The following is a 17,695-nucleotide window of genomic DNA, read 5'->3' on the forward strand; positions in this document are numbered from 1 at the left end:
ACCGGGGTCACAATGGGAAATCACAATAACAGTGCAAGGCATAGGGACAGTGTGTGTGTGCGGCCTAGGAGACGGAGACCCACGCGCACGACCGGAGGACCAGGAACGAAGACAGGTAGGAGGCGCCGCACTTGCAAACCAAGAGGGGCACAGATGAGCCCGTGACCCGAGATATGGGTCACGGGAGCACTCGTGACAGAAGTGCTGAGTGAACAGGGGGAGACAGTGTAACAGCCTGTGATGCTACAGCTCAGAGGGGCTCCGGTAATGCCCCAGTATCCCTTCTGGCTCATTAGCATAATTATAAAAGTTGATTTTAGAAGGAAGGAGGCCATGGATAACTAAAATAAGAGGATAACCATGGTCACAGTGCCTGGATACATCAGTAAGGCCCCTTTCACACTTGCGTTGTTCACGCGCGTGTTCTGCCTGTGCTTTTGACGTGCAGAACTTGCATTGCACTCTGACCCAATGGGGCAGATTTACTTACCCGGCCCATTCGCGATCCAGCGGCGCGTTCTCTGAACAGGATTCGGGTCCGGACGGGATTTATGAAGGTAGTTCCGCCGCCGTCCACCAGGTGGTGCTGCTGCGCTGAAAATCAACTGAACGTGCCGGAATACACCGAGCTGGACCAGGTGAAGGTGAGCGCTTCCCAAGCGACACATTTTCGGTTTTTAAATGCGGCGGTTTTTCCGAATACGTCGGGTTTTTGCTCGGCCACGCCCCCCGATTTCCGTCGCGTGTATGCCAGCGCCGATGCGCCACAATCCGATCGCGTGCGCCAAAATCCCGGGGCAATTCAGGTACAATCGGCGCAAATCGGAAATATTCGGGTAACACGTCGGGAAAACGCGAATCGGGCCCTTAGTAAATGACCCCCATTGTAATTAACAGGCTTTTTCAGACTTGCATTTTTTTTCATGCACACACGCGTGATTAAATCTCAGCATGCTCTACTTTTGCAAGTCACGTGCGAGAACCATACAAGTCTATGGAGAGGCATCAAAAACGCATCGCACTCTGAGACACAGGCAAGTCCAATGCAAGTGCAATGCGTTTGTCACGCATCAATTGCCATAGAAAAGACAGAGCTCAGTCCTGAGTCCTTATCACGTGCGTTATCTGCACATGAAAAACACATTGAAATTGCATTGAAAACGCGTGTGAAAAATTGAGACACTGAACAAACTCTGACTGAAAACTGATTGATCTCTGATGCAAAACGTCAGTCACTGACCAAACCCTGATCGCCCCCTGATCAGACTCTGACGTGATCTGCAACGCAAGTGTGGGAGGGGCCTAAGTGTCCCTGGTTTATCCTGCTTAACTTTTTATGCAGATTTCCTTTAACGTAGTAGCAGTGGTACTCACCTCACTGATATAATCTGGTCTATAAGCTTCTTGGTCAACTTTAATGTGTTTGTCCCAAACGAAGGTCCCCCCAGCTCTAAAAGTACAAGTCAAATTCAAATTAGATTCTATTTCTCCACTTAAAAATCAAATCAAAGACACTTGTATTCATTTATTTTTAATGTGTATTTTACATTTGACCCCCAAAGGTTTTTTTAATCTTGCAGGATAAATAGATTCAGAATTTTCATAGAAAGTATTATTTATCATGTTGAGTGTTGTGATGTGCTGTTATTGACCTGCACAGTCCGATACTCTCCTGCTAGCTCCCACATTTATTAAAACTAGTGCAAACTGTACCATGTGTAGTATGCAGAGTGCGTGGGTTCTTCATCAATCTCGCGCTCCTTGCATAGCTTTTTTTGGTGCACCTTTAACATGGCTTAGCAGCACCGAGGTCATTTATAAAATCTCCAGTTTATTACAAATTTTCTAAAAATTAGCAACTACTAAGGAGCGAGATGTGTTATGTCTTCTTATTTGACACCGCTAATTTACAGTGTCAAAGAGATACATACAGATAGAACAAAAAACGGCAAACAACAAAACAGGTAAGTATATATGGGCACAAAAATGCTAGGTGGCAGATAATGTAATGGTGAAGAGTTTAACGGCCTCAGGTTGGCTGACATTAAACCTTCAGCTGATATATGTTGTTTCTTACCTCACCAGCATACGATACCCGAGGATGATGTAGGGCTGGGTGGGAGCCTATCGTCATTACAGACAGGAAGGTGTGGGGTTCTAAACAGTCTAACCCTATTACCCCGTGACTCCCGCCCTTACAAGGGCAGTCCCAAAAACTGTCCCTTGTCCTAAAACACGTATCACACCTCCCTGACGCGTTTCGACAGAGGTCTCAGAGGGAGAATATATACCAGCACAGAAGTAGCCCATACAGCTAATGCCTCCAAGTCTGGTTAGCCTGAAGGGGGAGGGGGAAGGAGTGCCTTCATTCCTCGGTAGAGCCGTGTGTTCACACAGGGTGTTGACCAAGGTGTAATAAACTTGAGATTTTATAAATTACCTGGGTGCTGCTAAGCTATGAATTGTTGATGGTAAATACATTTGTGTATATTTTTGGATTGTTGGCTGCTATTTCACCTTTAACATGGGGTGCGCCACACTTCTGTGGGACTTTGCATGATAAGTGTGGCACATCGTCCTACTGTGCACCGAGACGCCTAGTTCAATGCAGAAATTTGTCTTGTGTAAAGAATAGTGCAGCCGCGACACAAAAGGGTCGCGTGCAATCACAAATGTGGCGCTGACATTTCTTAGATACATATGCAAGCAGTTTGCACTGAAAAGAACGGGCAATGTCTGAAAGAAAACTGGCACAAACACCTTAGCAAGGCATGCTCTATCTATTTGCAGCTACAAACAGTACGATGAGCACACGTTGTGCTCACCGGACCGTTCTGTGCGGCTATTGCCGTCTATGGATGTATGTACGGCACGGCTGCACATATACGTCCTCCGCACGGTTGTGTGAATTCAGCCTAAATTTAGGCCAGAGTGTGCAACACAATTCTGTCGGAAACTGCATGATCAATGTGGCAAGGTGTCCAACTGTACATGCAACGCCCCTTTCAGTGCAGAATTTTGTGTCCCTTCAGGTATAGTGCAGCTGTGACACAAATGTGTCGCGGACATTTTGTAAATACAAGCAGTTTGCGCTGAAAAGAATGTGCAAAGTCAGAAAAAAACTGGTGCAGGGGCCTTAACAAATGTGGGCAAAAGTGTCAGAGCGTTCAGAAATACAACCCCAACTGGAACCTTCATGACCATTTATTTATTCATCCATTTCTAAAAGCAATAACAGTATCACATGGAGGCATAAAATCTTCAGTAATTGGGAATTAATGGGCCATACAATTGTTACATCCCACTGGGGCCCGGGGAGGGGAGTCAGTGGCCACAGTGGGTCCTGGTCTGGTCACTGTTGCATGTTGGCGTGGACTACTGAGGCCCCTTTTGGCCACCAAAACACTGGAAGTGTCAACAAACTGAGCACAAGCCTCATTGCAAGAACAGGGAACGGGAGGTGTAGCAAGGCAAGTACAGATGTGTGTTTTTTCTCACCCAGCACAATTGCCCAGGGGGTTTTCAGAAAAGAAAATACCGTATATTCCGGCGTATAAGACGACCTGGTGTATAAGACGACCCCCCTACTTTCCTGTTAATATATAGAGTTTAAGATATATTCACCGTATAAGACTACCCCTTTTCCAACGCATACAAAACACAGGTAAAAAAAATTAAAAAAAAAAAAAAAACAGATTTGAATTTAACATGGTCCTTTTTTTAATGTAAATTCTTCTGACATGCAGGTAAATAGCAGGAAAACTGTCGCTCAAACATAAGGCATACAACAACAACATTACCATCGTCCATTTTACTGTAAATGTTACCATACTGTACCTTTTTTATTTTTATTTTATTAAATATTCCATGCCATGTACTCAGAAGCGGGAAAAAAATTCCAAATGCAATGAAAATGGTGAAAAAACGCATTTGTGCCATTTTCTTGTGGGCTTGGATATTACATCTTTCACTGAGCGCCCCAAATGACAGGTCTACTTTATTCTTTGGGTCGGTATGGTTACGGGGATAACACATTTATAGGTTTTATAATGTTTTCATACATTTACAAAAATGAAAACCTCCTGTACAAAAATTATTTTTTTGATTTTGCCAACTTCTGGCGCTAATAACTTTTTTATACTTTGGTGTACGGAGCTGTGGGTGGTGTCATTTTTTGCCAAATTTGATAATATTTTCAATGATATCATTTTTAGGACTGTACGACATTTTGATCACTTTTTATAGATTTTTTTATATTTTTCAAAAATGGCAAAAAAAGTGCCATTTTCGCCTTTGGGCGCTATTTTCTGTTAAGGGGTTAAACGCATTGAAAAAACGTTATCATATTTTGATAGATCTGGCATTTTCGGACGCGTCAATACCTGATGTGTTTATAATTTTTACTGTTTATTTATATTTATGTCAGTTCTAGGGAAAGGGGGGTGATTTAAAAATTTTTTTTTTTTTTTTTACTTTTTTTTATTTTTATTTATACTATTTTTCAGACTCCCTAGGGTACTTTAACCCTAGGGTGTCTGATCAATCCTATCATATACTGCCATACTACAGTATGGCAGTATATGGGGATTTTCCTCCTCATTCATTACAATGTGCTATCAGCAAATTGTAACTAAGGGGTTAAAATGAAAGACCCGAGGCTACGATGGAGATGGATCGGCGCCCCCCGATGACGTCACGGGGAGCAGCGATCCCAGGTAAGATGGCGACGCCCATGCGCCGCTATCTTTTTGAGGCTGCCGGCACCGATCGCGGATGTTACCGGTAAGCCTTTGCTGCAATATGCAGCAAAGACTTACCGGCTATGGAGAGGGCTCAGCCCGTGAGCCCTCTCCATGCAGCGCAACCCCACCGCTGCCGTGAATACACGGCGGGCAGTCAATTACCGGCGTATAAGACGACCCCAGACCAGACAGAAGATTTTTCAGTCTTCAAAAGTCGTCTTATACGCCGGAATATACGGTACCCCTTTAATCAAATAAACGTATGGATTGGAGACGGGTGCAACTAAGATCGTGCGCCCGATGTCCACCAGGTGTCTCTGCTGCGCCGAGGTCCGCCGGAGTTCACCATCCTCTTCCTGCTGTATGCGAGTGATTGATTTTGTGACACAATTAGTGTTTTAAATTCTGCAGTTTTTCCGAATCCGTTGGGTTTTCCGATGGCAAAACCACCCCCCCACCCCCGGATTTATGTCGTGTGTAAGCCGGCGCATTGGCCAAAATCCCGGTGGAGTTTGGCGCAAAACAAAAGTTCAGCCGCGCAGCCCTTAGTAAATGAGCCCCAATATGCTGAAACTTATTCATAGGATCAATGAATTTAATGACACCCACATTTACCTCTTCGTTTTATTTTCAGAATCTTTGAATTAAGAAACCATATAAAGAATAACTCCGGAATAACAACGGAATACACATCTCCCAGTATATTCTGACAATCAATAGATAAATGAAAAGGCCCCTTTCACACAAAACGTATATAACGGCCGTATGCTATGGAAGTGCATTGTAGTAAGCACTCATTACCATACCGTGCCACAGGCCGGAAAAAGTTAGAGCCTGATCTTGTGTAGTATGTACGGCCCAGCAGCACACGGGGGAGGGGAGAGGAGCACTGCCCCCCTACCCTTCTATAGCCGAATGTATGCTACACCCGAGTCAGACCATGGCTGTATAATTCCTTTGTGTGAATGAAGCCTTTGAGTGTTGAGCCCTGCTTCAATCTAATATAGCTCTTCTATCAGAAGGAAGAACTGTATCTCTCTTCAGAGTCAGCTCCAGGTTTCAGTAGGCCCCTGGACGACGGAGCCTCAGTGGGTCCCTATGCAGTGAATTTACCTGGTGGAAATAAAAATCTAGAAACTAAAACAGTTTCCTGTTCTCTAAATTATTCCCTAGATTCTCATACCAAACAGCCCCCTCATGGGTATTTTATATAAAACCCCCCTCTTACCCTATGGATTCACTAGATACAGACTTATGTGGGCCCCCCAGCAGCTCTGGGCCCCAGCACTTGCCTGGGTATGACCAGTGCTGGCACCAGTGGAAAGTATTCTGGCCATATAAAGTCTTTTTGCAAAAGTTAAAGTTACCCATCCATAACATAAGTATAATGAAATGCAATGACTCGGCATAGTCCGAGTGTAGATGAAAAAAAGAACATATGTAGTTGATCTCAGATACAATGTATCGCCAGATATGGAGGGGATGTAAGAATAAGAAGTCCCTCTGGTAACATATATGGTAATTGTGAAATAATGTATCATTGTTAAGATTGCTGTACAGGTGAATAAATATGGAAGAAATCTTTTATATGGATGTAGATGCGCTGTGCAACTGTGGGGTTTGGCTTTGGACTAATCTTGAGGCAATCATCCAACTCACATGTAACCGTTTTCTCCCTACACATTAATTAGGGCTTTGACAGGATCCCAAGGTTCAGGGGCGTTACTACAGTGGTAGCAGCCATAGCAGCGGCTATGGGGCTCGCAATGTCAGGGGACCCCGGCACCACACCTGCCACACTAAGGAATGGAGCATGTGCAGCACATTGTATAGAATAATGTTATTTATAATATAATGTTCATAACATCTGTGCACATCTTCCACAGTACACAGCTGAGCAGTTCAGGGTGAGAGAGGGATGCACTTATCTCTGTTTCCTGCCATCTACTTTCCCCATGAGGTCAACAGCTGCTGAGCCGCATGAAGTCAGATCTGTGGCCTCTGACACCCCACAGTGAGTATATATATATGCAACATCCACCCCGGGGCCTAGCCTCTTCGTAGCTTGGAGACAGGTGGAGTCCTAGGTACCTGAGCGTCTGGCTGAGTGCAGCCTGGCGCTCGTCTACGGTCACGGTGCGGCGTACCAGGGAACTGAGGCCTTGTCCACAGCCTGGCAGGTCTCTGGATTGTGAAAGTACAAGAAATGGAGAGAGAAGCTGCAGATGTAGAAGGTTTCTCCCTGCCTGATGTAGATGTAAGGATCCCTGGTGGTGGTGAATGGGGCGCCCTTGGTGGTAACAGCCTTACACAGGGATCACTCAGATGCAGAGAATGTAGAGGAATTAAACTTACAGTTTGTCTATTTGGAACAACAGCAGTAACATCAACTGGGTTGAGATGGCTGGTTGGATATAGTTCCACGGGAGATGTTCACAGCCTGGTATGGGTAGCTTCAGGCTGGAGAGGATAGTTAGCGGCTTCAGGCTGAAGGTGGATGTCTGCTTGGGGCCTGGTCTGCAACACAGGCCAAGTGTGTCAGGGCAGCGTGCCATTTACATGGTGCTTCCCCAAAGCTCTCTCAATAGAAATCCCTTGGTCTGACCTCTTGACTCTGACCTGGAACTTTCCAGTCACAAGGGGATTCATAACTTCCCCTTGTGGCAAGACTCTTATCATACCAGCATTCTCTTTACATTGCAACAACAACAAAGCATCTGATTGGTCATTATTGGTAACGTTCCTTCTCAGGCAAATAATTACCAGCTGCATTACCATTTTCAGACACTGGAGGTCTCTCTCGGTTGATCAGGCTGTAGAGAAAACCTTATTGAATGGAGGAAGGATGTGGATTTCGTAACACTGGGTTTGCACTGCGTTGGCAGGGGTGTTGCATATAAATATATGTCTATGAGTGTATAAATGAATGGATGTGTATTTGTGATGTGTATATGCTTTGTGTGTGTACATATTTGCTGCATATCTGTATATGTTACTGTATGTGTTCATATGCTGCGTATATAGTGTATGTGAAATAACATAATGTATATATCCTATATGTGTGTATTTGATGCAAGTATAAGTGTACACATGTATATATGAGTGCATAAATGTATAAATGAATGTATAAATGTGAGTAATTGTAATTCACATGTTTGATTATACAGTTATTTATCATTTTTCCAGGAGGGGGGGGCCCATTCAGAGGTCTGCCTCTCCTATTTACGCCCCTGACAAGGTCGCTACCCCTCAGAGTAGTCTGGCTGGCTTAGGCTAAAGTAAGTTGGGTCAAGAGGAAGGATTACAGAGCGACTTACCCCCATACAAAGGGTGTGTGAGATAGTCGTGTTCGGTCAAGCAGTGCCCAACTTTCAATGCTTGTTGCACAATGGGGAACTTTTCACTTTCCACACCCTGAGTAAAACGAAAAGAATATGAGAATACACATACAATGTGCAATTTATTGCAGTCAACCTTGAAAGTGAATCACATTTGTAGAGGAAATGCCTTCCGTATGGGTTGTCATGATGCCGGATCTAGGATCTCTAAGGGCGTATATACGGATCCATGCGGATTTTACAGTAGCATCAAGGGGAATGTGGCTTCGGAAAAGGTAATATAGAAGATGCATTGTTTTTCCATGCAGAAATTGTTGCTCAATGCGTAAAATAAAATAATGATCATGTTACTTTTCTTGTGCGTCCTCATGGATATGTTACTACAATGAGGTCTATGGGAGAGAAAATCTGCATCAAATCGGCTTCAACTTGCAGTTTTCATGCAGAATTCCCTGAGCCTAATGGGGAAATAAAGAGGAAAAAAAAAACGCAGGTGGAAAATCCACACAAGACGTTTTCTGGACATTTAATCATAAAGGGGGGCATTTTATTGGATATTTTATTAATGAGGGGGCTCTGCTGCTGGACATTTTATCAAAGATCACATCCAAGGATAATACTCAAGTCAATAAGTTTTCAATTTTTTGGAGGCAAAATTAGGTGCCTCGGCTTCTCCTCCAGTATACATATGCCATACAGGCCCAGGCTAAACAATGTATATTTGTCTATATGTACTGTACAAGCAAATCTGATAAGATTTGGTGTAAAACATTTGTTATACAACGATGGCTTATTGACCTTGCATACAGATTTAGGCTACATGCACACGATGTATGCCCACCGTACCGTAGCACGGCCGGCACACATCGGCGCTGCGGAGAGGAGCAGGGGATGAGCGCTGCTCACCCCCCGCCCCTCTCCATAGGCATATACAGCGCAGGGCGCCGCATCACATGGAAAGATAGACATGTCCTACGGGCTACAGAGCGGTGCGGTGCCGCTCCCGTACAGGGCCGTGAGTCCATAGAAGTGGATGGGGGACGTATATCGGCCATATATATGCCCCCCTTACATGTGTGTGTGTATGTAGCCTTATCTGAAACATTTACAGATGTTTAGTTGTACTGAAACACAAGTCATTGGCATTTATGGTTGACCCTGGTGTTTACTTACAATCACTGTGATTTTGGGATTCAGATGTTTTAGGGCAGCGGCTGATCCAGCTAACAAGCCACAATGTCCTCCAGCAGGAAATATTACAGTATCTAAGTTGGGCACTTGTTCGTAGATCTCCAGCCCGGTTGTTCCTAGTCCAGCAAGATAACCTGCACTGTCTTCCCTGAGAGAGGAAAGATGAAATGACATTATACTGTATGAAGGAAACTAAAGAGACCACCAAAGACTTTCACATACAAAGCTTTATAGAGGAGAAAAAAGGCAGATGAGCTGCCATATTTAAAGAGAACCCGTCAGCACATTTTCACAAATACGGCTTGTGACAGGTTCCTATAGAGTCCTAGTAACTGACACCATTTTAGCTAAAAGTGGTTTCCCTTACATCCCCATATATCAACTTTACCTTATATTACTTGACATAATAAGGGGTGTGTCCTGCAAGGCCGGCCCCTTACATGTACTCCCCCCTATGTCCCATGCTTCTTCTCAGCATGTCTTGTGATCATGTGACATCATCATAGTTCCTTTAGCCTCCTAAAATTAGAAAACCGTACACCATATATCTGATCACATCAAATCACAGCAGCCTCCATGTACTTCTACTTCATCCAATCACAGGCTGCTGTGATTTCATGTGATCAGATACATACATTAGGTAGATGTTACAGATTTATTTGGACCTTCGATGATGTCATCCTGGTCACATGACTTCAAGTGCCCAATGATGTAACAAAGCTCTCCATACAGCAGAATATCATAGCACTGAGATCTGTCGATCACGAACACGGAGGCAGGCCAATGCAAGTGAAATTTACTATGCAGTACTCCCTTAGTGTGATAGACTCATATTAGGTGAGTTGCATATAAGTTTACCACCAAATTTTCGTAACATTGCAGCCATGGAAAGGAGCCATTTAGGGATAAGAGCAATACTTTGTAAACATAGTTTTTAATGAAGTCTTTATTTTATCTATAGGTTCTCTTTAACCCCTTAAGGACGCAGCCAGTTTGTAGCTTAAGGCTCAGCCTAATTTTTTGGATTCTGACTTGTGTCTCTTTATATGGTTATAACTTTTGAACACTTTTATCAAAGCGATTCAGAGACTGTTTTTTCCTCTCATATTGTACTTCATTTTAGTGGTAAATTTTGGCTGATGACTTTTGAGGTTATTTACAAAAAAAGAAAAAATGATAAATTAAAAATAATTGTGAACAGCCCTTGGGTCCCGATTGGACTGCCATAGGAACAATCAGCCCCCGCCCCGAAGACGGTGCTATCATGGGGCAAAGACCCCCAGTAGGCAATTTAAATGGCGGTCACACTGACCATGGAATTTAACGGGTTAAACACCTGCAATCAGAGCTCACTCACTCACCGTGTATTTGAGATCTCGAGCTGAGCCGGCATCAGCTTTGTACCCGATGTATGGGACGCTGAGTGCTAAGGGGTTAAAGCAAATATTTCCTATTGTTTGTGTAGTGAAAAGTTATACAATTTTCCAATATACTTTCTGTAGCAATTCCTCATGGTTTTATAGATCTCTGCTTGCTGTCCTTCTATAGAAAGCTTCTATGTTAATTTCCAGTGTATAGAAATCTGCCCCTGGTCATGTGACGGACACGCAGGGGCACAAGCTCTTATTATCATATGGCTCCGATTACTCTGAGTGATCAGGGCCGGATTTAAGGTGGTGGAGGCCCCTGGGCACAAACTGGTGGGGGCCCCCCCATAATTTTGTTCATTAACGTAAATGTTGCTGGAATTAAATATATACAGCCCCCCCCCCCATAATAAATTATATATATATATATACACATACATACATACATACACTAATAACTATATGCAGCCCCCTTATAATAAATATATACTGCCACCTATAATAACTATATAAACCTATAATTATATACAGTCCCCCTATAGTAACTATATACAGCTTCCCTATAATAACTGTATAAAATCCCCCTATAAGTATATACAGTCCCCCTATAATAATTATATACAGCTCCCCTATAATAACTATATAAAGCTCCTATAATTATATACAGTCCCCCTATAATAACTATATACGGTCCCCCTTATAATAATAAATATATACAGCTCCCCTATAATAAATATATACAGCTCCCTAATGATAAATATATACAGCTCCCTAATGATAAATATATACAGCCCTCTATAATAAATATATACATCCCCCTATAATTATAAATAACTACATACACCCCCTTTAATAATAATATACAGCCCCCCTATAATAAATATATACCGCCCACTGTGATAACTATTCAGCCCCAATAATAACTATATGCAGACCCCCAATAATAACTATATCCAGCCCATCAGCACAATATATACAAGCTTGGCCAACTTCGGGTCTGGTGCTTGAAGAAATAGAAGGGGTTAATCAGTAGGAGACTCCTACAGAGGGAAACCTGTTGGATATTCTACTTAGAAACTTTATCGCCTAAAGGGATGAATGAAAATTGTAATTTTAGTGTCTTCTTGTAGAACATGTATTTAAGATGGGGCAGCTTTGCTTCAGCACAATTTTTGTAAATGTATAAAAACATAAAACCTGTACAAATGTGTTAGCCCTGTGATCGCTCCGACCCAAAGAATATAGTAGACCTGTCATCTGGGGCGCACAGTGACAGCCGTAAAATCCAAGCCCACAAGAAAACAGCACAAATGCGTTTTTTTTTTTTTCACCATTTTCACTGCATTTGGAATTTTTTTCCTGCTTCCCAGTACACGGTATGGAATATTCAATAGCGTCACTATGAAGTGTCATTTGTTTCACAGAAAACAAGCCGTCACACAGCTCTTTACGTGTAAAAATAAAAAAGTTAGATTTTTGGAAATGAAATATTAAACAATTGCCAGGTCGTTAAGGGGTTCAAGCAGCAGCCGGTTCAGAGAAAAGCCGGGACCCGGAGCTGCTCATACTGTGGGTGATTCGGGTGGCCATGCGACCACCTGAATCACCCACATTTGGGGCGGCCCCTTTAAGGGCAAAGTGGTGGGGGGCCCAGGGTGCCTTAGGAGCCCACCATATAATCCGGCCCTGGTTGTGATAATAATGGCTCGGGCACCTACATGTCCATTACATGACTATTGACCTACACGAGGAGATGATACGTACTCTTCTATGTAGAGGTAGCCATTTTCCTGTGCCAGTCTCCGGGCGTGGCTCTGAGCATCCCTTGCTGTGGGTCCAAATAAAATAACCATAGCCCCATAATCACGGCACATTTTGACCCGGTTTGGGGATGTTCCGGCTGACATAATGACAAACACTGGGATTTGTAACTCTGACGCATGGAAAGCTACAGCCATGGCGAAATTACTGTCTGTGGCCACAATCACTCCTTTCCTCTGTTGATCCTGTGGAATAAATGAAAGTTATAACTTCCAAGTCATATGTACCGTATTTTTCGGCCTATAAGGCGCACCGGACTATAAGGCGCACCTCTAATAAATGCCTGCTAAGACATCTAGGTTCATATATAAGGCGCACTGGAGTATAAGGCGCAGGATCAAATGCAGTACCTAAAAATGACCAGCAGGTGGCAGACCTGTGCACAGTTCAAGCAGCTACACTTCCCGGGAAACTTGTCTTCAGCGTGTCAGAGAGCTCCGATCTCAGAGGTATGGGCTGCTGCGGGTTAATGCAGGGTGAAGCAGCAGGGGTTAAGCGGTCTCCCTCTGCCCCTTCTCCTTCCCTCCTCACCCAGGGTGTTATTCCTGTGGGGTTCCCTGTGGCTCCTTCTCTTTCCCCTGTTACAGGGCTGGCAGGTATGGGGGATTTCTTACTGATGATGATGATGATTGCCTTGTGGTCGGCACTATGGCAGCTCCGGTCTCTCCGTGCTAGGGGAGGGCAGGATGGGCACAATGTTAGTTGTGGTGCCAGGGCACTTCAGGAGCCAGGGACCCTGTATACTGTGTGGGAAGGTGCAGGAAATTTCTGGGGATGGAGCTATTAAACACTGGTAAATGTACAGCACATCTTGTCTGTAGTACATTTCTGTATAAGTTCATATATAAGGCCGAAAAATACGGTATCTGCAGTATATACAAAATCTCTAAAGTATTATAAAGTAACTAGTATTGCATGCTTTACGTTTTGACTTATCCTTTCTAGGTCTATAATATTACATTGGGACATTGGGAATGGTCTGACACCCCCCTCTATGAGCCTGGGTCAAGGGGCTTTCATTTTTCCTGCTTATTGTTTGCCTGGCTCAGCACCTCGCATTCTGTAGTGGTATCGTAAGGTACTGCAGCTAAGTCCCTGTCCCACAACCAAGTGGAATACCAAGCAAAGCCACTACAGATTTGTGAGGGGAGTCTATAAAGACTGTTACCCCCCCCTCTCCCCCACCACCACCACTGCAACCCTAATAGTCCCCCCCCCCCCCATGATGTTGTACCTGATAATAACAAAGCCACCCAAATGGACAACACCAGTATTTTATTGAAATATAATCTCAGACTGTAAGCTCTTGTGATCAGGGCCCTCACTGTTCCATATGACTATTTGTGCTGTGTAATGTATTATTATATCTGTATGTGTCCTCTATGATTTGTAAAGGGCTACGGAATTTGATGGCGCCATATAAAGATTATTATTATTATATTATTAAAATAGCTGTAGCCCTTGTTGTTGGAATAGTAAATAACTGCTGTTAGCTATATCAAAAGAAAATGGGTTCACAGAAATGATATATATATATATATGATGTCAATCTCTGTATGCATCTCTATCTCTCTGTCTCTTTCTTTCTCTCCGTTTTTCTCTCACACATCACATCACCCGGCAGACAATGGGGCTCATTGTGCGGATCGCACTTTCGTTGGACTTTGCACCTTTTTTGGGGAATGCACGGCTTGGAGAGGTATTTAGCAAGTGTCGGTGGGTAAGCGACACCTGCAGGATATCAGGCGCATGATCTTAGTGAATCCTGGCACAGCGCATTGTCATCGGACAAGGGGTGAGAATTTCAAAACCGACGTCTATGACGTTCTGTGAGTCAGGAAGCTGATGTAAAAAAAATGTAGTGATGGTAAACGCGACGGTGCAGATTCATTTAGCGGTCGTACACACACACATATACATACATACATACACCCCCCCTCCCCCCCAAATACATACATACACACACACACACACAAATACACACACACATACATACATACACAAATACATACATACACAAATACATACATATACACACACACACACACATACATACATATACACACACACACACAAATACACACACATTCCGTTTTATATATTAGATTAATATCTTGGAAAAACACTCCTTATGGGTATTCTTCAGTGTAATAAGGTGCAGCGTATTATCTGCAGGGAATCAGATTAACTTTGAATGGACCATAGCTGCAAAATCTAGCACAGAATGGACCCACAATATCAGAGCTACAGTGACGGCCTGAGTCCCCATAAACACCTGCGGTGGGGTACTAAGTACCTGACACCAACCAATCTTATATTGGTAGCCGAACCTATATAAATGCTAGGAGTTTGAAAACAATGTATTGCGTTCCGTAGTGGGGGGGGGGGGGGGTCGGCTCTTTGGGGTTTTCAAGTTTTAACTAAAGACTCCAACCTAAACTTTTGTTGTTACCTTTTTAAAAAAATGATAAAAATTGACTTTTCAATTCAAGGACCAGACTGTACCTCGTGGAGAGATGTGAGCAGATACAGGACACCCCTCTCTTTCACAGATCCGGTGTACTGTAGATATTCCTTCTTCAGGTAAAGGTCTACTCCATATTGTTTAGAAAGCCTCGAGTACTGAAATAAGATAAATGTGTTGTTAATGCCTAAAAGTGATAAAGTCACAAAACTCCCGTACAAATAAAATAAATACATATACAGTCAGATGTAAAGCCCCCGGGCTCGGTACTCTGTGCATCATGGGATACAAGGGATGTGCTAACACCTGGTCTTTGAGCTTGAAGAGGTCAAAAGGTCCATGTGTAGACCATTACCATACATAAAGTATAATGGCCGTGTCACGTTGTCAGCTTCAGGTTATCCCTCTGGTAAGACCCATGGCTATAGTCAGCCTCAGAGGGATGGAAATAAGAAAAATACATCTCCATTATGTTTGGGTAGCAATGGTTATCTATCCAGGCTTCCCGGAAGCCCATGCCAGAGGAAGGGACCGATACTCTAACGCAAAAACAGATATTTTGGTTCTTCAGGGAGATTACTTCCCTACCCAATGATAACACGCGCTTGGCCCAATAATTGGACACATGTATGAGGGTTAAAAAAAATGGCTGTCAGCTATAGAAAAAGTTATTAGGGCAATACAATAACAAAAAGACACCCCGGATGTGGACATTAAAGGGGTATTTTCATGAAGACAATATTCTTAAACGTACTCAGGATAACAAAATAAAACAATTTACTGTTATTAACAAAAATACAGCATTTCACATCCATAATTGCAGCCTGTCTCTAGCAATCTTGGTGTCCCTGGATATGGCCGTAAATCCTATGGTTGGATTCTTCTTATGAATAGCTTCTCTTGTCTGCACAAGGGGGGGGGGAGAGGCAGAGCTGTGTGTGTTATAGGTGAGTTAGCAGAACTGAAGTGTTTCATTGTGCCTTATATCCATATCATGGATCTCATCATCTCTTATCTCTGATCTGTCTCATCTCCATTTTCATTGTTCAGAAGTTAACTAAAAGTGTATATAAACCTGGACCATGTGACCATGAGCACATTGTCAGCACAAAGTATCTCATAGCACAGAAGAACCACAAAGTGTCTGCTTAGAGTCCCCGCTCACACTGCTGAATCTTACACTGATCATCACTGCGTCGTAGGGGCTAAAACAGCAATACAAGTAAAGTAAGGGGTTAAAAAGGATCTTTATTGTGTAAACATTACCAGGGGATTAAACTTTTGAGAACTTTCATGGGCAAACCCCTTTAAAAAGTAATGAAACAGTTGTTACTTCATGGACAACCCCACCTACATGTACTGTATATCCTGTGGTTCTTATGTCATATAATAAAAAAATCTTTAAATAATAAATCAAATAATAATAAAATAAAAAATTAATTAATTAAAAGTAATAAAACAGTAAAACCTTGTTGTTTCTGTTTCTTCTCGCTCTGCTCCATGGTTTGTCATGATGATGTCCAGAGTCTACCCCATCTTATATCTTATAACACTATGTTACTGTAGCTTCATGTGCCTCTTACCATGCAGGGGGTCTTCTGTACACCACTTTGGATTTTGAAGGCGGCCGCACTAATATCTTCGAATCTCAAGAACTCATTCTTGGGCCGGACACTTGGCTTTCGGGCTTTTACAGCAGCAGGTTCCACAACTTCTTTTAATGGTTGTTCTGGATTTCCTGAAATCTTCATTTCCCATGTGGTCGGGTTTCCATTCAGATATTCCTCCTCCACAAAGTCCTTCAGCCTCTCAGGGTGAATTGGAGGAACACGTGGACCATTTTGGTCACTTTGCACTGGGCCATTTTTTTCGGACTGGGTCTTGGATTTGTCTGCAGAATGAGGTTTTTTATCTTGCGTTCCATCATTTCTAGAAGAAGAATAAACCATAGTGCAAGAATTTATAGCATGTATAGAATTTATAGCATGTATAGAATTTATAGCATGTATAATATATAGCATGTATAGAATTTATAGCATGTATAATATATATATATATGTATAGAATTTATAGCATGTATAATATATATATATATATGTATAGAATTTATAGCATGTATAATATATATATGTATAGAATTTATAGCATGTATAATATATATATGTATAAAATTTATAGCATGTATAATATATATATGTATAGAATTTATAGTATGTATAGAATTTATAGTATGTATAATATATATGTATAGAATTTATAGTATGTATAGAATTTATAGTATGTATAATATATATGTATAGAATTTATAGCATGTATAATATATATGTATAGAATTTATAGCATGTATAATATATATATGTATAGAATTTATAGCATGTATAATATATATATGTATAGAATTTATAGTATGTATAGTATATATGTATAGAATTTATAGCATGTGAGTCTATAGATCATATGAACACATCTGTTATGTAAGGGTGACTCTCCAAACCTTTTCTACAAGATCATCATTAGGAGAAGACAAGTCATGCAAATAGACATAACACATACACAGCATCAAACAAGACAAGGAGTAAAACATGCCCCAAATGTCTTAAATCAAATTATGTTTAGTCTTTGTAGGTTAAAAGAAATCCCAGCGCTTCAGGAGATTGAAATCCAAAAAAAAAAAAAATTCTTGCTTTATTGTTGTCCATTAAAAACATATTTCACGGCAAAGTTTACAAATCTAAGTTGATCGACCTCAGAAAGGAACGGCCAACGCTTATA

At 42.2% G+C, this 17,695-nt stretch overlaps 1 protein-coding gene across 5 annotated transcripts in view; it reads right to left on the minus strand.

Moving 5' to 3' along the window:
* Positions 1–17,695, minus strand: part of LOC140106502 (L-threonine ammonia-lyase-like) — a 65,873-nt gene that overhangs the window by 12,409 nt on the left and 35,769 nt on the right. For all 5 annotated transcript variants that reach the window (XM_072130975.1, XM_072130973.1, XM_072130974.1 and 2 more), the window contains 6 exons: positions 16,507–16,852; positions 14,965–15,081; positions 12,403–12,644; positions 9,254–9,419; positions 8,060–8,156; positions 1,375–1,450 (listed from right to left, as the gene is read on the minus strand). In XM_072130975.1, coding sequence (XP_071987076.1) covers positions 1,375–1,450; positions 8,060–8,156; positions 9,254–9,419; positions 12,403–12,644; positions 14,965–15,081; positions 16,507–16,852 — 1,044 coding nt within the window. The remainder of the gene's footprint in view (positions 1–1,374; positions 1,451–8,059; positions 8,157–9,253; positions 9,420–12,402; positions 12,645–14,964; positions 15,082–16,506; positions 16,853–17,695) is intronic.

Source organism: Engystomops pustulosus, chromosome 11, assembly GCF_040894005.1.
Source record: "Engystomops pustulosus chromosome 11, aEngPut4.maternal, whole genome shotgun sequence".
NCBI lineage: Eukaryota > Metazoa > Chordata > Amphibia > Anura > Leptodactylidae > Engystomops > Engystomops pustulosus.